At 47.4% G+C, this 27,243-nt stretch overlaps 1 protein-coding gene across 1 annotated transcript in view; it reads right to left on the bottom strand.

The window, feature by feature from the left end:
• Positions 1–26,820, bottom strand: part of LOC138284404 (mucin-5B-like) — a 528,306-nt gene extending 501,486 nt beyond the window's left edge. The window contains exon 1 of the mRNA XM_069223140.1: positions 26,697–26,820. Within this exon, the coding sequence (XP_069079241.1) occupies positions 26,697–26,760 (64 nt within the window). The 5' untranslated portion in view covers positions 26,761–26,820. The remainder of the gene's footprint in view (positions 1–26,696) is intronic.
• Positions 26,821–27,243: the final 423 nt, after the last annotated feature.

The following is a 27,243-nucleotide window of genomic DNA, read 5'->3' as shown; positions in this document are numbered from 1 at the left end:
CATTGAGAACATGGTTGTTGTTCAATAATAAAATTAATCCTCAAAAATACAACTTGCCTAATAATTCTGCAGACGATCACCTTACCTGGTCCGGTGATCCTCCGGGAGGGAATGGGATCCATGGGTGCTGCTCCTCCACCAGCTCCCCGTCACCAGAACACTGCCACACCGAATCATGGGACATGATTTGGTGGGCGGTGTTCTGATGACGTGGTGGTGGAGCAGCCTCCACTTCACCGCCGACTGCCAGTATGGCTGCTGGCGGCTCTCCGTCCGAAAAAGGGCGGAGGGCTGCCAGCAGTCATGATATGCTGTGCGGAAAACAGCCTGCACTGGCGGTCTTCAGCACGACGGTACCTCAGCGGTCTTGCTTAAAGGCCACAGAGGTTGAAATGAGGCATTAGTCTTTAAACTGTTTTTATCATCAAAAAATATTTATATTCACGGAAAAAAACAAAGGTTACAGGGACGTTATAGTTAGATTCAGAATTTACTCTTACAAAACCATCGAAATTCAGCAGTTATAGTAAGAGTACTTTCAAGTAATTGTATCTCATGCACTCATGCACTCGCAACCCTGCCATGGAGTTTTCTTATCAATAATTTTATTTCAAATGTTGCAGTGATAATATTAAAGATGCTATACAAGATCTCATAAATAAAATAATATGTGGAGTAATTAGCTGTGCATGTCGAACGTGCAAGTTATAGTTACCTTAGGGCACGAGTTATTATGCGTGGTTGGCGTTGGCTGCAGGGCATGGCCTGCAGCCAGTCCCTGCGGCCAAAGTCTATAACCACCCAACCCCAGGCTACACATGACCAAAGGCTGTGCGCAGCAGGGGTTGGCAGCAGGACCTGACTAATGGCCAGACCCTGCACCCAACCCCTATAGCAATCCATGGTCACCCCTCTTCAGGCTGATATTGCCCCGGGGACTCCAGTCCTCGAGCCCAGCATAAATATTACATTTTTTTAGTTGGAGGGGGTGGCGTGCACCTCCCAGCTGATCTTAGCCACAGGGACGCCACCTCCCAGAGCCCGGCCTAAACAGTTTTTTTCGGGGGGTAGAGCTGTGTGGCCCCCCTCACCAAGCTGATCTCAGTCCCCTGAACTCTGTCCCCAGAGGCCTGGCCTAATTTTCTTTGGGGGGGTAGCAAGGCTCTGCGGCCCCCTTCCCTTGGCTGATCTGGGCCCTGGGGGCCACATTCTCCAGGGTGTGGCCTAATTATTTATTTATTTGAGGGAGGCGCCACCTGACCCCACTCCCCGGGGACTGATCTCGGCCCCTGGGACCCCTTCCCCCGGGGCCTGGGCTTGTGAACTAGATGCCCTCCAGGGCACACAGTTTCAATGTCAGGGACCGTAGGAGGAGCCTGAAGGCCCCACAATCCCAGCGAGGTCCTTGCCTCCTGCAGGAGCCAATACTGCTGTCACAGAGGGGGAGCGGTTTAGCAGCTCCTTTTATACAAGAGCAGATTCCTCTGTGTACCTGCCTGCACCTCGATGAAGAGAGAGCTGTTTGACAGGTCTCCCTTCATTGGAGCAGAGTGTTTGCTGTGACTTGGTGGCAGCTGTCAAAGCTGTCACCAAGCCACAGCAAACAAGAGTGAGAATCCCGGGACATAGAAGGAGTCAGTCTCAAGGGATGGCAGAGCCATCAGTGGCTCCTCAAGGGTGGTAGCAAGGACCCCCTCCAATGAGAATAGCCCCAGGGAGGTGGTGGTCCCAAGTCCTGGGGGTCCAAAATGGACCCCCTTTCTATTTTTTACAGTTTACTGTGGGAAATTATTGTCTCTCAGGCTGTGGGGGGGCCACATGGCCCCCCACACACAAAGTGCTCAATGCCCTGGGAGACAGCAGTCCCTGAGGCTTTGGGGGGCCATAAGCCTCAGGAGGGGGTGGTCATCAGGGCTGCAGGGGTGCTGAGAAGCCCCCCATTTAATGTCATTAGAGCCCCAGGGAGGTGGTGGTCCCCAGAGCTGCGGCGTGGCAGGGCAGCCCCCTGCACCATATTACTTCAGTGCCCCGAGTAGTGGTTTTCCCTTGGGCTATGGGTGGGGCAGGTTGGCCCCCTGCATTATATTTCTTTTGTGCCTCAGAGAGGTGGCAATCCCTGGGCCTGCGGGGGGCCGAATGGAACCCCTGCACCATATACTTTTTGTGCCCCAGGGAGGTGGCGGGACTGTGGGGGAGCCGAGCAACCCCCCCACATTAATTTTGAACAAAGTCCTGGGAAGGGTCCAGGCAGCACCCCCTACATATATAAATCAATGTCCCCGAGACCTGGCCCACCCGGGGGCTCTATAGAAAACAAGCGCCATATCCCACGCTTCTTTTTTTTTAAATTGTCACCAGATCCACCGCAAATCACACTGAAACTGTAAAAAAAATGCGTTTTAGCTCTGCAGCAGTCCCCCTGCACCAGAGCTAAGGGGTCAGGGTGACTCAACCCTGACCTCTTGTTTTTTTTTACTTTTTTAGTTGGACTCAGCTGAAGCAGAGTCCCAAGATTGTTGCCACCAGTTCTTGGTTTGAAGTTTTGGTAGACAATCAGAGTTGTGCATTTTCCTGCGTGAGCTGTTCGTCATTCGTGAATACATCGCAAAGGATCGACATCCCTAGATATACACATTTATTTTATTATTAATATCTCAATAACTACTAGACAGATTTACAGCAAATACGAAAAAGCGTAATCTGTGTACTGAAAGCTAGCTTTCTCCCAAATTTGGTGTAATTCCATCCAGTGTTCGGACTGCAGTCATGTCTAATGGTCCTGTGGAATCAACATGGGAGAAGCAACTTTTTTGACCCTCCCCCTTTTTTCTCAGCCCCCGCATGATGGATCACCTTAGAAACTTTCCATGCTCAACAAGAATCATGGGGCCACTTTTTTGGGAAACGTTTGTGAAGATTGATAAAACGGTGCTAAAGATAGAGGCAAGCCAAAAAAAGCTTTGTCTATTGAAGCATGGTCCTAACTATAAGTTCCTAGTGGTAACCGCCACTAGGTAATATATACACCATTGTTCCCTAAGGTAACTATAACTTGCATTCTTGCAATGCACAGTTTTCTCATCAATAGATTTACTGCAAATGTTACAGTGATATTATCAATAATGTCATAGAAAATGTCAAGATTAATGTAATATCTGGGGTAATTAGCAGTGCACAGTGAAGGCACGACTTATAGTATCCTTATTGCATTATTTATAGTGTTCTGGAAAGCCCTGCAGAGGTGGTGGTCCCCAGGGCTCCAAGGAGCTTGTGGAGGGGGGGCGTGTGGCCCACCCTCCAGTATACCATATTATCATAGATATCAGTTTCCCTGTAGTTTATGGGCACATATACCCATTCTGTTTTTCTGATTAGCTTAAACCTCTTCTATGTTTTCTTTCAACACTACGCCATTTACACATCAATTATTGCTTAAACCCTTATGCATTTAATGTAATTTATTGTATAATATTTAAATGATTTTTTATAAAAACGTTTATATAAAAGCACAATGTTTGGTCGTAAATCAGCAGTGGCGAATGACAAGAAAAAATGAATACAAAATATTAAATAACAGTATCGTGTGTAATTCAAAACAGAACCAATTCACTAATATGAAAAAGCTCTCTGATTCATTACTAGATCATAAAAAGTCAAACGAAATTTTACAACACCAGAGAAGTGTTGTGTGGAAAGAAATGTCGTTTATCCTCTTAGAGCAGAATCTTAGTTGGGGCCAAAGACAGTTTGAGGGGGTAGGCTGACCTATGAAACACATACCTATGTCCCCTCCTGATGGCCATTACCAGCCACAAACCTTTTCCAGCAATCATATTCTAATGACGTACACAGTGACCAATTCTCAAATAGCAAGACCACAGCCGTCATGCTAATCCTAAATCATATGATTTATATAACACAAATTATTATAAAATATGAGTATTTGTGTAGTTATCGCTCGGGAGGTGGGGGGTTCACATAGAGGTCCCAGAGTAACAGCCTACAAGAGTAAACACATCCACACTCCTGTAACAAAAATTCAGAGGAAGGATGGGAAATATCTGTTTGTTTTAATTTTCTCCGTAAAGGCAGAAGGCGTTTGCTTCGGTGGAAGGGGGACAAAGAAATCTACCGAATGTGACCTCCTAAGACAATTAGAAAACACGTGGGACTCCATCACACCTGCTACACTGCTCTGAGAAAACAACAAGATTTCCCGTCTCTTCCATCTAAAGAAGAGCCTCTCAATGCACTATCAATAACATTAAACATTACACATCCTCGTGCTTCCTGCATTCCTTTGATCAAATAAATCTGCTAGCTCTTCCTACACTTGCAGGTCCAAATATGTTGCCCTTCGTGTTTCCTATCTGTATAGTAACCAAGGACAGTGTGATCGTAAGGTTTTACTAGGCAGTTTCCTGTGACTCCGCCGATTGAGACATCACCTTGACTGTCAAACGCTTCATCTTGTTTGGATGCGTTTTATTTTCAAACTTCCTTTTCACATTACAGTTCTTTGATACACCAAGCATCAAGCCAGAAGAGGAAAACTCTTCCTATCTATTTGGTTTAAACGCTAGAGCCACTCTGTGTATTAGCTGAGCAACAGCACACTGCAAACACTCCGAATCTGCATCACCTCTGAGAGCTGGACGTCTGCCCTTTTATTTGATGCTGTCTTTCGCATGAAGAACTGTTAGGATGTGGCTTAAAATTTCAGGGTTTGAGAGAAATCACCACCCTCTTCCATCTTTCACACTCAACTGCTTAAGTAACCACAGTAATGAATTTAGCTCCACACCTGTCCAGAAGCAAACACTCTAGGGTGCTTGAGTTACCACATAGAGGGGTGCTGGTCTAGCAGTTTGGCTGGACTGCTCCTATCACAGCAGGGCCAAGGCGGTTTTGCACATGGTAGATATCTGCCTAGAATGGCATAATATGTGAAAAGCAATAAATGGAATGTGGGCTTAATTGATCTCCAGTGGCTGAGAGTAATTCAAGTGTTACTTAAAAAAACGTTTTGTTTTTGCAAATGTACCTAGTTACACATGACTGTGGAGATCTGCTACAAAGCTCCTGGACTCCAAATCATTTCACTTTGGGGCCAAATTTACTTCACTTTCCTTCCAGCTAAACTTAATCTGAGGTCAAGAATCAGCACTGTTGCTGATGGTGTGTGGATAGGTAGGATCAATTCTAATTGTATTCTAGGAAAACAGTCTGAACTGCTAAAGCAAAGTATATGCCTTGATTGTGCACACCTACAGAAGGAAAAAAATTTCATAAAAATTCAGTTGGTATTGTTGGACTTGGCAGTCTTTGCAGAGTCACCCCAAACTTTTTTTCTTTCACCACTCCTGTTTTCTTATGAAGTTGTTATTGGTTTTAGAGGTCTGCACACTTTACCACTGCTAACCAGTAATAAATTGTGTGTGTGCTCTCCTTTAAAAATTGTGAAATTGGATGTCATACAACTGGCACATTTAATTTACTTGGAAGTCCCTAGTAAAGTGGTACTACATGTACCCATGGCCTGTAACTGAAATGCTGCTAGTGGGCCTCCGGTACTCATTTTGCCACTGTTTAAACATGTCTCAGGCCTTACATTGCCGCCTGTGTGTGCAGTTTTATACTGCCATTTTGGCCTGGAAAAGTTAACCTTTTTCCAGGCCTAATCTTTTCTTTTTGATACATATGTCACCCCTACCATAGACCCTAAACAACCCAAAGGGCAGGGTACAGTGTATTGAAAACCTGGAAATGTCTGTTTAATTTTACATGTCCTGGTAGTGAAAAACTCACAAATTCATTTTTCACTACTGCAAGGCCTACCTCTCCAAAAGGAAAACATTAGATTGCCTTATTACATTTAATAAATAGCAACTTCTGATTGGGAGCCGTTAGGAAAGTCGTGGTTGGTGTCTGAGGAATTGTAAGTTAAAACCCACTTTTATGGTAAAGTCAAATTTTAAGTCACAATTCTGAAAATGCTACTTTTAGAAAGTTGACATTTTCCGTTCCTGGGTCACAGGACTATGTGTAGTTTGCAGTTGGTTTTTGGGTATTCCTCCAATAAACTATCTGGGTGTTGGCAGGATGGGCACAGCTGTCACCTACTGCAGTTGCACATCAAAGGCTCTGACTCAGCTCACACACACAGGACATTCCACTAGCCTATTGTGCCTCCAGACAGACTGGGATCAGGGAAAGAAGGCAGTACTTTCCAGACACCTATGTATTGGGAAACTCCTGAAACTTCTCCTGCTTCAAATTGGGCATCTGCCCTATTCTTTAGTACACTCATGGACCTCTGTGGATACTAAAGAAGAAGGACACCTTACTTCATGAGGCCTGCCCTGCTTGCTGAGAAAGAAGACTGGATCTGCACCCTTCATCCAAAGCTGAATTGATTCCAATAATCAGTTGACTGAACTCCTGTTCCAAACAAGAGGGGCATAACTGACTCTGGAGGTCTACATGCTTCTGTGCAGCTGACCTGCTGCCTGGAGCTGTAGCTGGAACCACTGCTGACCTCTACTAGAGTTAATTCCTGATCCCTACAAGGTACCCCTCTTGTCCTGGACCCTTGGTGTGGCATCAGTTAAGTGCTTTCTTGAAAAAAGGAAGACATTCAAAAGTTTTGGACTCTTTGTAAACAGGAATGGGCCCGTTTGCAACAAGATCTTGCTGCCTCTGCTGACTGCCAACACGAAGCTCCGGGGAACCTGTCTCTTCAGTCTACACTATCTGTCCACAACAGCAGACAACACTAGATCTGCACTTCATCTTACAGCATCAACAGCCCACTGTGGCGTCCAACACAAATCTCCAGCCATGACAGTTCATAACGCCTAACAGGATCTTCACACTACAGCAACCCGGTCTGCTCTTCGTGCGACAGTGATGAACCTCCGCCAAGATATCCTTGCTCCTCATAGCCTCCTCCACCACGAACGGATCTTTTCGCACTGGATTTTACTAGGCAACTTTTTCAGTGGGACTAACCTAGCCACTGAATTCAGCTTGTGCTCCATTGCAGTCAACCTGAACTAGTGACTATCACCCTGTCTAGCTTGACTAGATCACTGTGAGTGGCGCTTTGTGCTTTAAGGTACTATACTTCACTTAAATCATTGAAATTGCATCCTTCTTTTCTACTGATTGGATTTGTGTCAAATAGTTCACTAGATTTTACTCTATTTATCAAAATTGGAGTAAGATTATTCTTGTGTTCTGATTTCACTTTATTACTGCTTATGTGCTGCATAAATACTTTTCACATTGTCTTTAAGATAAGGCTAACTGTTTTTCTTCAGACGGTTAAGCACAGTTTAATTTAGAGATTATTCTGGTTAACACTGACAAGGATTGCGGCTGGTACTTGAGAAGGTCTAAACCCCACCACAACCAATAACCCAGTTCCTTACGGGTATAAAGTATGATTGGTACAGACCAAGAATTCTTCATCCTAAGGCATTCCTGTTGCATCATGTTCAAAATGTGTCTTTGACTTCCAGCAAGTGTGGAACTCTAGATATATAAATGAATTCACCTATATTGAACGAATGCTAGGGAAATTAAAACCTACAGAGCAGTCAAAATATGGAAGTTTAATCTAGAAAGAACCTCTATAACTGAGGTGACTCTTTCATCATTGACACAAGCAGAGAGAAGATACAGTATCATTACCATGAGTGTGGCACAGAAAACACACCTCTGCCCTTAAACAGTGAAGTACGTCCGGTGTTCATCTCCTATCATTCTCACATCCGAGGCCAGGCATCTTTTGTAAAAGTGCACTTAAGGAACCTCTCACTTTTACCTAAATGGAACATTTAAGGCTTTAAGGCAACAACAACAACTGATTCTCAGGTCAGATGATTGGTTCTCTCTTTTTCGTTTGCATGGCCCTAAGAGTATGCCTTATCTCAAAGGGTGCTCTGCGCTTCTGATATACTGGATTCATTTTGTAACGGCCCATAACTATCCACAAAACACCAAACTCAGCTTTTCAAGTTACACAAGTGGTTCCATCACTCTTTAATTTTCATTGACTACCTCACAGCAGTCAAGGAGTACAGCACCCAGAGACGAGCTGGTTCATAATGCATTTTGTACCAAACTCTAGGCAGATAAGTACTTTCAACATTATTAGAAGGCATCCTGCTACTCTAAAATGATTAGGCAGTATTTTTGCAATATTCCTATTCATGTCTGTAGGAAGCTGGCCTGGTGTGTGTTGGTTACCCATGGTGCTTACACCTTATACCAGGTCCAGGTATCCCCTCTCAGTGAAATGTAGGCAGTGTCTATAAGCCAGGCTCTCTAGAGGCAGCTGTGGATGAGGAGCCAAGGCTTATATAGGAGACATGCAAAGCTCATGCAATACAACTGCAGTCACACAGTACTTACATACAAGAAAGAAAACACATGGTTGTACAAAAATAAAGTGTACTTTATTTTTTGGACACAGTATCAGAAAATATTAGAGAGCCAACCCTCGAATAGAAGGTACGTAAATACACAATATATATATATATATATATATATATATATAAATATATATATATATATATATATGTACACACACTAATGAACAGAAAGTGGCATAAAATGGTTGGAAAACAGTGTAAGATAGCAATACACAATAGTAGTCCTAGGGGGAGCCCAATCCATATGCTAAGAAAGTGGAATGCGAATACAGGGCCCCCACCTAGGTAAGTAAATTGTGTACAGGGGAGCTGGGAGTACTAGGACACCACACAGGTAAGTAATACAGTACCCCCTTAGCAGCCAGGAATGCAGGAGTAAAACACTGGATTTCCCCCAAACCACCCCAAAGTATGAAAAGAAGACACCCAGGACAGCCTGCAAGGAACCAGAAGTGTATTACCGAAGATGTAGGCCTGTGGAGAGAGGGGACCAAGTCCAGACGTTTCTGTGGAGTCCAGGGGCAGTAGGAGATACTACCCACCAAGAGCTACCTTTTGGAGTTGGTCAACGAAGAAGGAAGACAGGTCAGCACTGCAGCACAGAAGCTGGAGAAGAGTTCCTGATGCAAACAAAAGGTGTCTCACGCTAGAAGCAGGATTGCAGATGGGTGTCGGTGAAGGATTTCCACCAACAAACCTTGGCAAAGGCAAGTTCACCGTTGGAGGAAAAGAGGTCCAGGAGGACTCTACCCAGGAGGGGAATCATAGAGGATCCTCTGCATTGCAGAAGGCCCACAGGAGCAGAGACAGCACCCACAGGTGTCCCATAGTACCGGGACACAGAAGTCACTGAGGCAGCCAATGCAGCACCACAGAGGTTGCTCTCACGTCGCCGGACGACCACACAGAGGCCTATGAGTTGCAGGAGAGTGTGTTTGTGCCTGGAGCTACACGTTACCTGAAGTTCCCCTTGGAAGTGACGCAAGCAAGCCTTAGCAGCTGCAAAGGACGTGGTGCTTGGGGGTGCTGTCTTGTGTGGAATGGAAAGGACTTACCACAACCAAAGTGCAACAGCTGGTAGAGAGGACCAAGGGAGACTCTCTGGACTACCACCCATAATGTAGGACCCACTCCACTCAGGATGAGGGGAGATCCCGCAGCCAGTCATCATTGCAGCCAGGTACCTGTGGTTACAGGGGTGTGATGCCTTCACCCCAAGGGAGATTTCTTCTTCTTCTTCTTATGCAGGTTGAAGAGTTGCAATTTTCTGAGGATGCACGGTCAGGGAAATGTTGCAAAGCTGGCAGGAATTCTGGATGCAATGATGCAGAAGAGTCTTCCTCGTGGATTTGCAGCTTATAGGTTCCTGGAGGGTGCAGTGATGGTTCCGGAGGCCAGAAGTCAAAGCAGAGGTTTCAGAGGAATCCTGTCGGAATCTTGCAACTGAATCTAGGAACCCACCCCAGGGGAAGATCCTATGTAGCCCAAAGAGGGGGCTTGGTCACCCTACCAGGTAACTACCTATCAGAGGGTGCCTCTTATTACCTGCCCAGCATGGCCACTCAGATGCTCCCAGAGTACCCTGCCAACCTTGGAATCAAGACGGCAGAACCCGTGGACCCTCTGGAGGAGCTCTGGGCACCACCCCTAAGGTGGTGATGGACAAGGGAGTGTTCACTCTCCTTTCCATTGTCCAGTTTTGTGCCAGAGCAGGGACTGGAAGTCCAAGAACTGGTGTGGACCGGTTTATGCATTGGAGGGCACCAAATGTGCCCTTCAAGCAAACCAGTGGCTTGGGGAGGCTACCCCTCCCAAGCCAGTCACACATATTTCCAAAGGGAGATGGTGTTAACTCCCTCTTCCAAAGGGAATCCTTTGTTCTGCCTTACTGGGCTTGCTCAGATCAAGCAGAAGGAGGGAAAAAACCTGTCTGAGGGGTGGCAGCGGCTGGGCTGCCTGGAAAACCCTGTAAGACTGATGGTAGCAATGCTGGAGGTCCTCTAAGGAGCCCCCAGGGTGCATGGAATCATACTTACAATACTTGCAACAGTATTGGGGTATGATTCCAACATGTTTGATACCAAACATGCCCAGGTTCAGAGTTACCGTTATGTAGCTGGACATAGGTAGTGACCTATGTCCAGTACACACATAAAATGGAGTCCCCACACTCACGAAGTCCAGTACAAATGGGGCTGGAGTTTGTGGGGGCACTTCTGCTAATGCAGGGGTGCCCTCACACATAGGTACCTGCATCCTGCCCTGTGGGCTGAGTGGGCATACCTAGGGGTGACTTACAGTGACCTTGTGCAGGGACCGGTAGTGAAACCGGGTGCTTGCAACCATTTCATGCAGACTGCAATGGCAGGCCTGCAGAACCCTTTGCATGGACTCACTTTGGTGGCAGAATAACTGCTGCAGCCCATAGGGATTCCCTGGAACCCCAATGCCCAGAGTGCCTAGGTATCATACTCTAGGAAAATACTTGGGGGCACCAGTATGCCAATTGTGTGGAATAAATATTTACCAGCAACCAAATTTAGAGGAGAGACCAAAGTCACTGGGATCCTGGTTAGCAGGATCTCAGTGAACACAGTCAAACACACTGACAAACAGGCCAAAAGTGGGGGTAACCAAGCTAGAAAGAGGCTACTTTCCTACAATGTTGTATGTAGCAATGTATTTTACATGTGATTTAAATTGGTAACTTTGACATGGTAGCAGGTAAAATCTGGTACAACCTGAAAACAAACTATATTAAAGGCTATTTTTCAGTCAGTGCTTGAAATCTATCTTTTGGGTGACATGCCCTTATGCTTTGTTCCTGCACTCAGCATGTTGTGAATTAAAATCCATTTAAGAGCTATTGTCTGGTCACTGCACTGTTGTGGAACCCCCTGCGCCATTTTGTCAACCATGGAACCACCATCCCAGGAAATAGGTTGTCACTTGTTATTCTGAAAACCGCGGAGATATAGGTGGTCATTATGACATTGGCGGTAAATGCCACTTACTGGCGTGGTGACGGCTGCCAACATACCTTCAGGGAGGCGAACATCCGTTTGCTATATTATGACACACACGCACGAAACCTACAGAATACTGCAACAAACACAAATCTGCCACACCAAAGGTCAGAGGTAAAGTGTTGGTTCGAACACCCATACCTGTATCTTTTCTCTGCCATACCGTTACCCCAACAAAACAATGCCCACCAGATTATGGCCCACAAATCACCATGGTGGACATTCAATGGCAGTAAACCATTGGCGGTACACACAGTGAGGTCAGAATGGCCACCCAAATACAAAACAATACAACATTGTCCAAAACTGAAATCACACACCTGATACTCATACACACACCACACCCATAGTGCCCAATTGTGGTCGCTGTGTGTGATGGTAATGTGTATGCCATCTGTAGTGTTGCCGCTGTAATTGACCCAGTGCTCCCTTTCTCACTCTCACCCATTTACTTCCGTCATCCTGTCCATGTGTGCATTAGCATCATCTGGTGTAGGAGCAGGGGCACCAGTGACTGAGAGAGCTGCATCCCACAGGACCCAGATGGCAGAGTCCCACCAACGCCGAGGGAACCAGTGGGACGGAGTGCGAGGGGAGCACCAAGGCAAAAACAGGAGGTGACAACACTGACTCTGATACCTCCTCTGATGGAAGCTCCCTGGTGGTGGCGAACACCTCTGGAACTACAGTAGCTAAGGGTACAGCTGCCACCCCACATACCAGCACCACCCTCCCAGTAGCCCCCACTGAGTTGCTGGTGCCTGCTCACCCAGGAGGGTGGGTATCTCCTTCGCCCCAGGCACCTCAGGCCCTGCCCCAGTCAGCTCTGCTGCCTACAGTGAAGAGACTATTGACCTCCTGAGATCCATCTCTTGAGGGTAGTCAACCATAGTAAATGCCATCTAGGGGCTGGCATCACAGATGAAGCAATGCAATGCATTCCTGGAGTGCATCCATGGTGGGTGGGGGCCCTATAGAGATCGTTTCAGGCTCTGGCCTCTTCTCTGATGGCAGTCAGTGTCTATATTCCTACCATCCCCTCTCTAGCTACCACCTCCCAGTCCCAGTCTCCTCAACCCCAATCCATCCCATACACACATACAGACAAGCATGCACACAAAACATCAGAGTTGGATAAAACACACGCACGCATTACAGACAACACGTTGCCAACACAAAAAGACTGCAGTAGCTAGCCACGCAAATCACATATGCAACTACACACACACACCACAACCACCCATATATCCCTCATGCACTCAACATCCCACACCCCACCACATCACTTATCACCCTCTGCACAACAGACACCACACAACATCCATGTCCTCACTAAGGCACCCCTGTTTCACAGATGAGGAGTTACGGGTCATGGTGGAGGAGATAGTCAGGGTAGACCCACAGCTCTTCGGAGCACAGGTACAGCAAAGTTCCATTGCCAGGAAGATGGAGCTATGGCGGAGAATCGTAGACAGGGTCAATGCCGTGGGACAGCATCCAAGAACAAGGGATGACATCAGAAAGAGGTGGAATGACCTACGAGGGAAAGTACATTCCGTGGCAGCAAGGCACCAGCTCGCCATCCAGAGGACTGGCGGTGGACCCCCACCTCTTCCCCCACAACTGACAGCATGGGAGGAGCAAGTCATGGCAATCCTGCATCCAGAGGGACTCACTAGAGTAGCCAGAGGACTGGACACTGGTGAGTCCAAATTTGCCACTTATCACCCCCATAGCTACATGCTATCTCACCCCCTAACCCTGACTCCCATCACTCCAACCCACCCCTCACAGTACACCTACACATGTGACTAACCCCAATGCCAAGCCCTGCATGCCATACCAATGCATGTACAGCCCGCCCAGCCCTGCATGTACACCCACCACCAATGCATGCACAGCATGGAGAACTAACAATCCCACAATACATCACCATACACAAACAAAGGTGGCAGGGCAACAGAACTGATATAAGGGAAGCTAGGGATGTAGAATATGGAAAATAAATCAAGTATAATACATCACTTACATCCCCACAGATGCCCCAGCCAATTCCAGTGGCTAGGAGGTGCCACGACTATCCAGTCCCCAACAGAAGATGCCCCCAGTGATGACAGTAACTCTGTACTTCTGGATCTTGATGACCTACCTGGCCCATCAGGGACCACTGGTCAGTCGGCCACCCCAGCCCACTCCCAATCCACCACAGAGCCCCTCCCTTCAGCATCCAACACCACAGCTTCCACCCAACTTCCCCACACCTCTGCCCCAGGACACGTCAATCAGCAGGGTGCCCACCTGCACAGGAACCCCAGTCCACAGCTCAGAGCCAATACATTCAGGGTCCTGGTGTCAGTGCCAGTGGGCAGACCATTCAGGGAACACAGGCACAGGGGAACAGGGATACTCGGAGGACAGCTGTACACCAGTGGGAGGACAGGCCCAAGGAACTGAAACTCCAGGAGGCACGCACTAATGTCCTGGGAGCTTACCAACAATCCCAGGACAAGATGGGACAGAATCTCAACAACATGCAGGAGAACCAGCGGCTGCAGGAGGTGCACCATCAGGAGATCAGGGAAAACTTGCAGGCCCTCAACACTACCATGGTCTCCATAGCAGGGTTGCTGGCTGATATGGCCAACATCATGAAGGAATATACAGCACACCAGCACGCCCCTTCCAATAGCCAGTCAATTGAACAGCCCACCACATTTACCTCCTGTCATAAAACACTATAAGTGCAATACCTGCACAGCTTGTAGGTTTATAGAAAACACTAAAAGCATAAGTGTCAATGGAAAGATACATAAACAGGTTAGATTTTCCAACTGCAATACTAAAAATGTTATCTATTGTATAAGATGTCCTTGCCCACTGTTATATATTGGTCAAAATGTACAAATAGTTAAATCACATATTTTAGAACATAGATCTAGAATTAGATGTAAGATACAAGGAGCCCCTTTGGTAGAACATTTTATAGATAAAGAACACAAAGAAGATGACATTTGGTGGTCAGTATTATATGTGGCAGAAGCAAAACAACAAGGAATGAAGATGAAATCGATTTTAGATAAAATGAAGGCCAAATTTATTGAGGAGTATGGTACAGCTAGACATGGGCTGAATGACCTAAATTAAATGTGGTTCCTTATAAGATGTTAAAATCATAGATGGTTGGTACACAAAGTTTTTTTGTTGTATACACAGGATTGATGTATTTCATGTATGAGTACATTAACAGAATGTATTATTATGTTTAACATCCACGTGCTCCAATACAAATATGAGGTGACGTATGTAGTGGTGGGGTGAACATGCGTCCCTTAACTTTTAAGTATAGGTCATGGTTTTATAAGCTTTTCCTTCTGTTCTTTTTCATTATTATTTTTTAATATGGCTGATAGTTCATGGTGGTGTTTGATAAACAATATGTTTGAGTGTAGGTGGCTAAGGAGTTCGGTGGAAGATATATTTATAACTTTATATTTTCTTCTGCTCTTTTAATATCCTATATGGTGAAGGGATATGTAAATAAATGAATCCGAGGTGTCTATTTCCCCTTCCTTTTTTATCTCATCTTTATTTGTAAATATGGCCGCCAGGTTACACGTTTATCGAGTTTCCTAGGAGTCAATTCCCCTCTTTCTATTCTATTTCTTTTAAATATGGCTACCAACACAACCTCATTATGTTTGAGGACCGCTTGCACTCTGTATCATGATGAGACTTAATTAGTGATTCCACAAGATTTGCCACGGGAGTATTGCCTCATACAAATGTAAGTTAATCTATTATGGGCCGTGACAGACTACATTTGCGAATGTGTGATTATGAAGAACACACGTGCGAGCCTTGTTGTAATCTTTGAGGAGCCTGTACAGTCCGGTATTACGATGCAACTTTAACATTGTTTCTGTATAATCCGTTACGGGTGCCTTCATTATTATAAGGATGCCACTTGTACTCGAATGACATGCAATTTTATGTGCTGCAAGTCTTAATGGATTTGACTTGTGCATGTGCATAACCACGAAGAACTAACATTAGTTTGGTGACATGTATAATCAGGCTGCCCATATCTTTGTCTTTAGCCCAGTTTGGATTTCAAGCATCTATGACGGTTCTATGAGGGGCTGAATATAACCTTAGATTGTCTTGCCTAGAACAATACGGTCGGGTGGATACCCGACACCATTAAAGGTTAGAGGGTATGTATACAAACTGTAAGAGCTATTTTCACCTATGCAACTGTATCATAGAAATGATTATGTCGCACCCGAGCACCTAGATGTTTCTATTATATTTTTTCTTATTATTTTTTTCTGATTTGTTTCTATCTTTATGACCTTGTTATTGAGGTATGCAGTGTTCACCTCACACTTGTTATGGTATTAAATGTATGTGAATGTGCCCTGTAATTTGCACATTTAATAATATGCATGTTTTTATTATGCACCTTATGAATTTAGTGTTTCATATTTGATAAAAACTGTTCACAGGACGTGGTAACACATGTTTTTTTGGTGAATAGGGTGTGGTGTGCCACTGGTGGGGTTATAGATAATTTATGATTATTACAATGATCATTTTATAATTATATATAGGTACCGCTTCCTATGTCCTGATGAGGCCTGGAATTGAAAGCTCGAAACGCGTCGACTAACAACCGGAGGAGTGTCATGAACTCATGAATTTAGAGACTATGATATATGATTATACCACATTTAAGTTCATTTGAATAACTATCCATTACAGATGGTATTAATCACCACTACCTCAATTGGAGGACTGCTTTGGAAAAAGTCACTTGGCAGCCCATAACTGTGAATTAATTTGGAAGCCTTTAGTGCCAATTTGCTTGCACTTAGTACCTGTCTTTTGTTTTTTGTAAATTCTCATGTATATTTTGGTGTGATATATATGTATATATTTGAGTATTCATTATATATGTTGTGGTTTATGAAGGAGGGCGAGACAAAAGGTGACAAATATTGATTTGTAGAAAGAATATGTTTTTGAATTAAAATATTTTTCCAGTGATTAATTAGGGTCTTCACTTTGATTTATAATTCATGGGTATCTTTTGTATTATTACCATATCTGCTGCAGCTATTGGACAGGAGACCCTGCCACAGGACCCAAAGGCCACCAGCACCCCTCCCCCTGCCAGAGACACTTGCCAAGACCAAGACCACAGCTAGGAAATGAGACCCTCCTGAACGTCCCCCTTGTGCTCCACTGTCTCACCTTGTTCATTTTGAACTGCCATTGCTCCCCTTCCTATGGCCCCTTGGACACTGGACCTGTGCTACAAAAATACTGGAACAGTACCCTGGACATACCTCTACCATCACCCCATTACATTGCACTATTCCTTCTATATATTTCACTACAATGAACACCCATGAACACAACTTGAGTGATAGTGCTTTATGTGATGAAAATGTGCAATTATGTTCACAGTTACCTTGTGCAAATTGACCTGAACTTTGTGATAGCATATAAATAATGAACTGTAGCCATCTGTAGTCATCACATCAGTACATAGTTGTACTGATACCAACATCTGCAAGTTGAGAAGGCATAGGTGAAAGTCAGTCTAGATGCAAAGGAAGTGACTGCCATCCTGCTACAGCCACACTGAAAACATAACTAATTAGAGGACTGCCCAGTTCCACTGTCTCACCTGTGTGTCATTGGAAGTACTGCCATATTACTGAAGTTCTGTGGTCCACATAATCATCCTCTGCCTCCTCATCCTCACTATCCTCTTGGTCCACTGCTGCCACAGGGGCATTTCCAATCTGCTCCTTCTGCAGATAAGGCACATGTTGTCTGAGGGCCAGGTTGTGTAACATGCAGCATAATACAACCATCTGGCAAACCTTCTCAGGGGAGTAGCTCAGGGATCTACCTGTTAGATGGAGGCATCTGAACCTGGCCTTCAGGAGGCCGAAGATACGTTCTATGATTTGTCTGGTTCACCCATGTGCATCATTATACTGATTCTCAGCCCCTGTCATGGCATTCCTCACAGGGATCAGGAGCCACAACAGGTTTGGGTAGCCAGAGTCACCTGCAAGAATTGAGGGACAAACATCAGCCTTACACAATGGTATGGGGGATTACTCTAGAAGTCATCTCCTGGCATATCTTGGGTGGGGATTCAAGGCTCACATATCAGCCACACCCTGTGCCTCTGTAACTGTGCCATCACATTTGCGATGCTGCTATTTCTCACTTCGAAGGCATCATGCACCAACCCAGGACACTTGGCAATGTGGTGGGAGATGTACTGGTCAGCCAGGCACACCATTTGCATATTGAGTGAGTGGAAACTCTTTCGATTCCTGAACACCTGTTCATTGTGCTCAGCGGTGTGGGGGGACAAGTGCAATATGTGTTAGGTCAATTGCCCCAATAATATTGGGAATATGTCCCATTGCACAGAAACCAGCCTTCACAGTGGCCAAATCTTCCACTTGGGGGAAAGCGATGTAGCTGCACATGTGTTTGAGCAAGGCAGACAAAGCCCTTGCCAGCACAATTGAGAACATTGGCTGTGACATCCCTGCTGCCAAGCCCACTGTCACTTGGAAAGAACCAGTTGCCAGGAAATGCAGCACTGACAGAACTTGCACAAGAGGGAGAGTCCCATTGGAATGATGCATAGCTGATAGTAGATCAGGCTCTAATTGAGTACACAGCTCTGTGATTGTGGCCCTGTCCAGTCTGTAGGTCAGTATTTTATGCCTCTTCTCCAGTGTAGCCAAGTCCGCAAGCGGTCCGTACATGGGGGCTTGCCTCTTCCTCCTCCTACTCCTCTGCAGTGGTAGGTGTCCAAGGGACACAAGAGTGTGAAGGGAGTCACAACGTGACCGCCATTTTCTATCCATAGCCTTACTTGATTCCTGACTTTCCGCAGGACAACACCTACACTGCGTGTGCTGCTGTGACCTGTGTCTGGATCCTGCCATGGCGCGTGTGACCGGGGAAAGGCCCCCTACCTTCACTTCGGAGGAGTTAGAGCACCTGGAGGATGGGGTCCTACCACTGTATGAACAGCTGTATGGGCCTCCAGACCAACAGGTGAGTTCACCATGGGGACGATGCATGCAACAAGTTGTGGGGTATGTCTGGTGGTAGTGTACATGGAGGGCTCCGGGTGATGTGTGTGCCAGTGGAGATGGAAATGTAATTTGTGGGCCATATGTGTGACAGGCTGTATTGTCTGATTAATGGTGTCCTCCTGTCTGTATGACCTCTGCAGGTCAGCGCCCATCAGAAGGAGGGATTGTGGCGTGCCATAGCCAAGGACGTGCAGACTGTGGTGGTCTATAGCAGGCGGAGCACCTACTGCAGAGAAAGGTGGGAGGACCTGAGGTGCTGGGCCTCGAAGACCGTGGAGGCTCAGCTGGGGATGGCCTCCCAACGAGGGAGGGGTGCTCATCAGAACCTGACTCCCCTGATGGTCAGAATACTGGAGATGGCCTCCCCAGAGCTGGATGGGTGCTTGAAGGTAGCACAGCAGCCACCAGGGGGTGAGTACAGTGAGTGTGACAACTATTGTTTTTGGCTGCCATGGGATCTAGGTGGTGGGTTTCAGTGAGTGGATGCCCCTTAATGCCAGCTCAGACATTGCTGCGTGGTACAGCACAAGGTAGATGGGTGAGTAGCAAAATCTTGTATTCCAGCTGTAGGAAGTTGGCTCTGTATGTGCTATTTCAAAGTAAGGAATAGCATGCACAGAGTCCAAGGGTTCCCCTTAGAGGTAAAATAGTGGTAAAAATAGATAATACTAATGCTCTATTTTGTGGTAGTGTGGTCGAGCAGTAGGCTTATCCAAGGAGTAGTGTTAAGCATTTGTTGTACATACACATAGACAATAAATGAGGTACACACACTCAGAGACAAATCCAGCCAATAGGTTTTTGTATAGAAAAATATCTTTTCTTAGTTTATTTTAAGAACCCCAGGTTCAAATTCTACATGTAATATCTCATTCGAAAGGTATTGCAGGTAAGTACTTTAGGAACTTCAAATCATAAAAATTGCATGTATACTTTTCAAGTTATTGACAAATAGCTGTTTTAAAAGTGGACACAGTGCAATTTTCACAGTTCCTGGGGGAGGTAAGTTTTTGTTAGTTTTACCAGGTAAGTAAGACACTTACAGGGTTCAGTTCTTGGTCCAAGGTAGCCCACCGTTGGGGGTTCAGAGCAACCCCAAAGTCACCACACCAGCAGCTTCAGGGCCGGTCAGGTGCAGAGTTCAAAGTGGTGCCCAAAACACATAGGCTAGAATGGAGAGAAGGGGGTGCCCCGGTTCCGGTCTGCTTGCAGGTAAGTACCCGCGTCTTCGGAGGGCAGACCAGGGGGGTTTTGTAGGGCACCGGGGGGGACACAAGCCCACACAGAGATTTCACCCTCAGCAGCGCGGGGGCGGCCGGGTGCAGTGTAGAAACAAGCGTCGGGTTCGCAATGTTAGTCTATGAGAGATCTCGGGATCTCTTCAGCGCTGCAGGCAGGCAAGGGGGGGGTTCCTCGGGGAAACCTCCACTTGGGCAAGGGAGAGGGACTCCTGGGGGTCACTTCTCCAGTGAAAGTCCGGTCCTTCAGGTCCTGGGGGCTGCGGGTGCAGGGTCTCTCCCAGGCGTCGGGACTTTGGATTCAAAGAGTCGCGGTCAGGGGAAGCCTCGGGATTCCCTCTGCAGGCGGCGCTGTGGGGGCTCAGGGGGGACAGGTTTTGGTACTCACAGTATCAGAGTAGTCCTGGGGTCCCTCCTGAGGTGTTGGATCTCCACCAGCCGAGTCGGGGTCGCCGGGTGCAGTGTTGCAAGTCTCACGCTTCTTGCGGGGAGCTTGCAGGGTTCTTTCAAGGCTGCTGGAAACAAAGTTGCAGCCTTTCTTGGAGCAGGTCCGCTGTCCTCTGGAGTTTCTTGTCAAGCAGGGGCAGTCCTCAGAGGATGTCGAGGTCGCTGGTCCCTTTGGAAGGCGTCGCTGGAGCAGGATCTTTGGAAGGCAGGAGACAGGCCGGTGAGTTTCTGGAGCCAAGGCAGTTGTCGTCTTCTGGTCTTCCGCTGCAGGGGTTTTCAGCTAGGCAGTCCTTCTTCTTGTAGTTGCAGGAATCTAATTTTCTAGGGTTCAGGGTAGCCCTTAAATACTAAATTTAAGGGCGTGTTTAGGTCTGGGGGGTTAGTAGCCAATGGCTACTAGCCCTGAGGGTGGGTACACCCTCTTTGTGCCTCCTCCCAAGGGGAGGGGGTCACAATCCTAACCCTATTGGGGGAATCCTCCATCTGCAAGATGGAGGATTTCTAAAAGTCAGAGTCACCTCAGCTCAGGACACCTTAGGGGCTGTCCTGACTGGCCAGTGACTCCTCCTTGTTGCTTTCTTTGTTCCCTCCAGCCTTGCCGCCAAAAGTGGGGGCCGTGGCCGGAGGGGGCGGGCAACTCCACTAAGCTGGAGTGCCCTGCTGGGCTGTGACAAAGGGGTGAGCCTTTGAGGCTCACCGCCAGGTGTTACAGCTCCTGCCTGGGGGAGGTGTTAGCATCTCCACCCAGTGCAGGCTTTGTTACTGGCCTCAGAGTGACAAAGGCACTCTCCCCATGGGGCCAGCAACATGTCTCTGGTGTGGCAGGCTGCTGGAACTAGTCAGCCTACACAGACAGTCGGTTAAGTTTCAGGGGGCACCTCTAAGGTGCCCTCTGGGGTGTATTTTGCAATAAAATGTACACTGGCATCAGTGTGCATTTATTGTGCTGAGAAGTTTGATACCAAACTTCCCAGTTTTCAGTGTAGCCATTATGGTGCTGTGGAGTTCGTGTTTGACAGACTCCCAGACCATATACTCTTATGGCTACCCTGCACTTACAATGTCTAAGGTTTTGTTTAGACACTGTAGGGGTACCATGCTCATGCACTGGTACCCTCACCTATGGTATAGTGCACCCTGCCTTAGGGCTGTAAGGCCTGCTAGAGGGGTGTCTTACCTATACTGCATAGGCAGTGAGAGGCTGGCATGGCACCCTGAGGGGAGTGCCATGTCGACTTACTCGTTTTGTCCTCACTAGCACACACAAGCTGGCAAGCAGTGTGTCTGTGCTGAGTGAGAGGTCTCCAGGGTGGCATAAGACATGCTGCAGCCCTTAGAGACCTTCCTTGGCATCAGGGCCCTTGGTACTAGAAGTACCAGTTACAAGGGACTTATCTGGATGCCAGGGTCTGCCAATTGTGGATACAAAAGTACATTTTAGGTGAAGGAACACTGGTGCTGGGGCCTGGTTAGCAGGGTCCCAGCACTCTTCTCAGTCAAGTCAGCATCAGTATCAGGCAAAAAGTGGGGGGTAACTGCAACAGGGAGCCATTTCTTTACACCAGCTAAGTAGCAATCCAGTTCAGACAGGGCTTAGTGGGTCCTAGGAGGGGTGCAGTTGGTGCTGGTTGGCTCTCATATTGCTGTGGTACCTATCCAATGGAATACCAGTGTGACACATAGTGCCCAATTGTGGTCGCTGTGTGTGATGGTAATGTGTATGCCATCTGTAGTGTTGCCGCTGTAATTGACCCAGTGCTCCCTTTCTCACTCTCACCCATTTACTTCCGTCATCCTGTCCATGTGTGCATTAGCATCATCTGGTGTAGGAGCAGGGGCACCAGTGACTGAGAGAGCTGCATCCCACAGGACCCAGATGGCAGAGTCCCACCAACGCCGAGGGAACCAGTGGGACGGAGTGCGAGGGGAGCACCATGGCAAAAACAGGAGGTGACAACACTGACTCTGATACCTCCTCTGATGGAAGCTCCCTGGTGGTGGCGAACACCTCTGGAACCACAGCAGCTAAGGGTACAGCTGCCACCCCACATACCAGCACCACCCTCCCAGTAGCCCCCACTGAGTTGCCGGTGCCTGCTCACCCAGGAGGGTGGGTATCTCCTTCGCCCCAGGCACCTCAGGCCCTGCCCCAGTCAGCTCTGCTGCCTACAGTGAGGAGACTATTGACCTCCTGAGATCCATCTCTTGAGGGTAGTCAACCATAGTAAATGCCATCTAGGGGCTGGCATCACAGATGAAGCAATGCAATGCATTCCTGGAGTGCATCCATGGTGGGTGGGGGCCCTATAGAGATTGTTTCAGGCTCTGGCAGTCAGTGTCTATATTCCTACCATCCCCTCTCTAGCTACCACCTCCCAGTCCCAGTCTCCTCAACCCCAATCCATCCCATACACACATACAGACAAGCATGCACACAAAACATCAGAGTTGCACGGTCAAACACAGACAGCACACTTCAGGTCACAAGCACTCACACAAACAACAGACAGTTGCACACACAACCACATCCACTGTCTCCACTGTCTCCACTGTCTCCCCCTCCTCCTCGTCCTCCTCCCTCACAGTCACATCCGCACTCACACCTGAATGAACTGCATCAACAGCCACAACCACCATCACCACATCATGCAGCACACACCTCACTTGCAGACACCTCCACAACATCCATCCACGTGTCCCCTTTGTCCTCTCCCACCCTGTCTGCCCTCCCTCCTAAGAGACACAAACGCACTCACTCAGATTCTCAACAGCCATCCACCTCACACATGCATACTGTCCATGCACCTGCACCCAAGTCCAGCAGACCTACACCTCCGACAACCACTCCCTCAACCTCCACTCCCATCCCTCCTCCCACATCCAGCCCCAACGTACCTAAGGAGCTTTTCCTTGCCCATCTTGACCTCTTCCCTCCCCCACCACCTGTTTGTCCTGCCCATAAGAGCAGGGTCCCAACAACCCAGCACAGCACCTCTCCCAAACAGTCTGCCACTGCTCCCATCAAATACTCAGCTGCTGATACAAAGGGGCCCCAGAGTGTGACGGCTGCCACTCCTACTGTGAGAACGCCTCTGCCTCAGAAAGGGAGGACTAGAGTGGTGAAAAACAAGGGACAGCAAAAGGGGACAGTGGAGGCACCTCCTAGTCTTGGAGGCATGAAAGTGAAAGTTCCAACTCCACCACCCAAGAAAGTGAAGGTTCCCACTCCACGACCCAAGAAAGTGAAGGCTCCCACTGCACCAGCAAAGAGAGGCAAGAGGCCCTCTCCACCAGCAGTGAGCAAGGAGCCCTCAACTCCAGCAGAGGCAGCCAGGGTAACACCTCCACCAGCAGTGAGCAAGGAGCCCTCACCTCTAGCAGAGACAGCCCGGGTAACACCTCCACCCTTTGTGGGCAAGGAGCCCTCACCTCCAGCAGAGAGCTTGTAGGCCACCCACCAGGGACAATGTTGCATGGAGCCCCCTCCAGAACCAGTGGGCATGTTCCCCATTTCAGATACTGTGGCATTGCACTCCCCACCAGGGACAATTGGGCATGGAGCCCCCTCCAGAACCAGTGGGCATGTTCCCCACTTCAGAGACTGTGGCCTTGCACTCCCAACCAGGGACAATTGGGCATGGAGCCTCCTCCAGAACCAGTGGGCATGTTCCCCACTTCAGCTGAGGTGCCCCCCACCTCCACTCCCTTCCCCCTGAGGTACCTGCCCATTTTCAACATGATGCCCCTGCACAGTGGAGTCTGGATGGTCAGGAGTCGAGTTAAGCCTTGGACTATGCCCTGTGGCCATGTGGGCCTTTTTTACTTTGGACTGGCCATTGGTCCTTTCTGAACATTGACAACATGGTGGCTGTTGGCATCAAATAACAGTGTCAGTTAAAGTTCAATGTGGTCCTTGTTTTAATAAGACGTGAGTCCTGTGACATTGGTTTTACTCTGCAGCTGGCTGTGTGTATGGCATGTGTGAATGGTGTGTTTTGTGGATGTGTGTATCACTCTCCTTTTCCTCCTTCCCTCCCTTGTGTGCTAGGCGGCTGTACTCACCATCATCGTCTTTGTCGGTGTTGGTGTTCCAGAAGGACCATATCGTAGAAGAGCATCGGGAAGACATGAAGTTCCGGTGTGTTCTGTTTCAGCCAGGCTTTTGATGGCGTTGGTACCGCCCCGGAGATCCTGGTGGTTTGCTGTATCACAATATGGTGGGCGGTACCTTGTCTTCCGCCTGGCTGTTGTTGGCTACTGCCGTGGTCAGTGGTTTTAATACCTTGGCGGTTGGTGTGATACATTGGCTCTCTATGGGAGGAATCACTGCCATGGTTATAATTTGGCGGTAATTACCCCCAGCCTGTTGACGGTATTACCTCCACTTTAACAGTCACCACCAATGTCATAATGAGGGCCATAGTCTTAGATAAGGATTCCAACAAATGGAAATAAATGGACTGCTGTTTAAATTAGTTTTCCTACAAACAAAATGTCTTTATTTTGAGTACCAAACTCTAACATGCATCAGTTATTTCCTGGTATTTTACAGCACACGAATGACTTGGAGCCTAACGTGAAACCATAATATTTGGTTATATCAGCCAAAGTTGTTTTTGACATAATGGGGCAATATCTCTTAAGATTGCATTTCCTATGATATGCTAGGGCGGAGGCTGTTTCATTGCCATTACTGTGCTTCAGATGACTAACGATCAACAATGACTGGGGTCAGGACACTTCTCTTTTGCGCGGCTGCTCGCCTTAGGACAGTTCATTTAAACCGGAATATAAAACGAAGCGCAGTGAGGGGCAAATATGAGCTGAGCTTACCGACGACAATGGAGGAACTGGTCTGGAGACCTCTGCTGCACAAAACTGCCAAAGTTCTAAAGTTTCCCAGCCACATCCATGCAGGAATAGCTTACCCAGTGCTTGGTTTTGTTTTAAATTCTGAGGCTTGTGGTCCTGTTATTGCATTATAAATCAGCACTTCACGCGCCAGAATGCAAAGAAAATATTTGGAATGGGTGAGTTAATCACGCATAGGCGTAAAAAACACAAGAGCTCTGAAAAGCAAAAGTTAATTATACTACATGCTGTCCGAGAACTGAGAAGCCAATGAGCGAATTTTGGAGCTGCAGATCTGGTGGAAAACACATGCGCTATTTCGTGGAAAAACTACACCCGGATCTAATGTCCAAGAACGTACAAAAACTTACTGATGCCGCCAAAGGTGGTAATTCGGACGGGGGTGGTTACATTTCGGTCCAAAAACCGTCGGATTTTTAATAAACATAGCCCATATTCAATCGATTTGGTTACTGGCTAAATCACAGAGGCGCCTTGTGTAGAGCTGTGTAGAGCGACTACCTGCGCATCTGTTTGATCATGACCGGAGTGATTGTTCTGATGTCCTAAATGAGGGTAGCCCTCTTATTGTTCTTCCCTCGCTCTCCCGCCTTAATGTAACTCACTCTCTGCTCCGCCACTACCCGAAGGGCACGTGTCACTTACTGCCTGCGACTGGCTGCGCCTCTCGAGGTCAATGCTGATTCTTTCTCTGTTTATGCGGCGTCTTTCCCCACTCCTTCAACCCGTCTCTAATCGCGCTGTCGCTGTTAACATTTGATCTGCGCTTGACTCTCCATGAGATGCATGTCTGAAATGAACTTGTTTCTGAGATGCGCTATTTCTCTACCTGAAAGGCAGCTGTCCGTCCCCGAGATTCACCTGCCTCAACCTAATATGCACCCGTCTTTACCTGAGACTCACCTATCTATACCTCAGATGTATCCGTCTCTACCTGAAATGCACCCGTCTCTACCTGGAAAGCACCTTTGTCAACCTAATATGCACCCGTCTTTACCTGCGGTGTACCTCTCTCTACCTGAATGCACCCGTCTCTACCTAATATGCACGTGTCTTTACCTAATATGCATCCGTCTTTACCTGAGGTGAACCTGTCTACCTGAATACCCCGTCTCCACCTAAATTGCACCGGTCTTTACCTAATATGCACCCGTCTTTACTTAAAGTGCGCTTGCCTTAGCCTAAAATCCACCCATCTCTGCCTGAGATGCACAAGTCTCTACTTGGAAAGGACTTGTCACTGCCCTACTTACGTATCAGCTGCTACTCGTTGTGTTGTTTTTGCTAAGGTCTCCAGCTGCCTCTTTCACCAACCAACAACACCTGTCTCTACCTGCGCTGCACTGTCAATACATACGATGCAGCTGTCACTGAGTGAGCTGCACGTGGACTAGCTGCGCTGCATCTGTCTTGCCCAGAATCATAAACGACCGCAGATGACAAGCTGGCTCTATAGGTGAAGAATCCTCGATTTTTTTAAAATTGTCATTAATTGTGCAAACTAGTCTTAGAGCGCGTGGCAGCAGTGGGAACACTTACCAATCTGCCGCTGGCATTCACACACGGTAAACCCAAGAAGGAGGATCAGCAGAACGTTTTCCATCTTGTCTGGTACTAGTCGACGCTACCTAGGGCTTCCGCCCGCTGAAAGTACGGTGAATTTTTAAAGATTGACCGTGTCACACATTCTTATACTCCAACCTTTTTTTAAATCTGGACAATGCGTGACACATTTTGGGGAGGTGTCTCTTCGATGGCAATTAGTTTACGCAGAGTAAGAGCAATTTGTAGCGTAGTTCTGCTGATGTCGTCAGAGCTGGCCTCGGGGATGGGAGGAGGAAGACGTCTGATTCTCCAGCGCTGTGGCAGAAGACGCACTAGACAGAATGGCCATCCCCTGAAAATCACCCTCCCACTCCCACCCGACCAGCTAACCTGTAGGTGACCTCGAATAGTGTCACTAGGACTGGACAATGGCCCACGGACAGTGGCGTTTTACAAATGTTTTATAGGAGTAAAACTCCCGGGGCCACCTATAACATATAAAAGGGCAATCATGAGTTTCGATGTGTGTTTATTTATATTT

This window comes from Pleurodeles waltl, chromosome 3_1 (assembly GCF_031143425.1).
Source record: "Pleurodeles waltl isolate 20211129_DDA chromosome 3_1, aPleWal1.hap1.20221129, whole genome shotgun sequence".
NCBI lineage: Eukaryota > Metazoa > Chordata > Amphibia > Caudata > Salamandridae > Pleurodeles > Pleurodeles waltl.
This window is presented reverse-complemented; position numbering and strand designations above follow the sequence as displayed.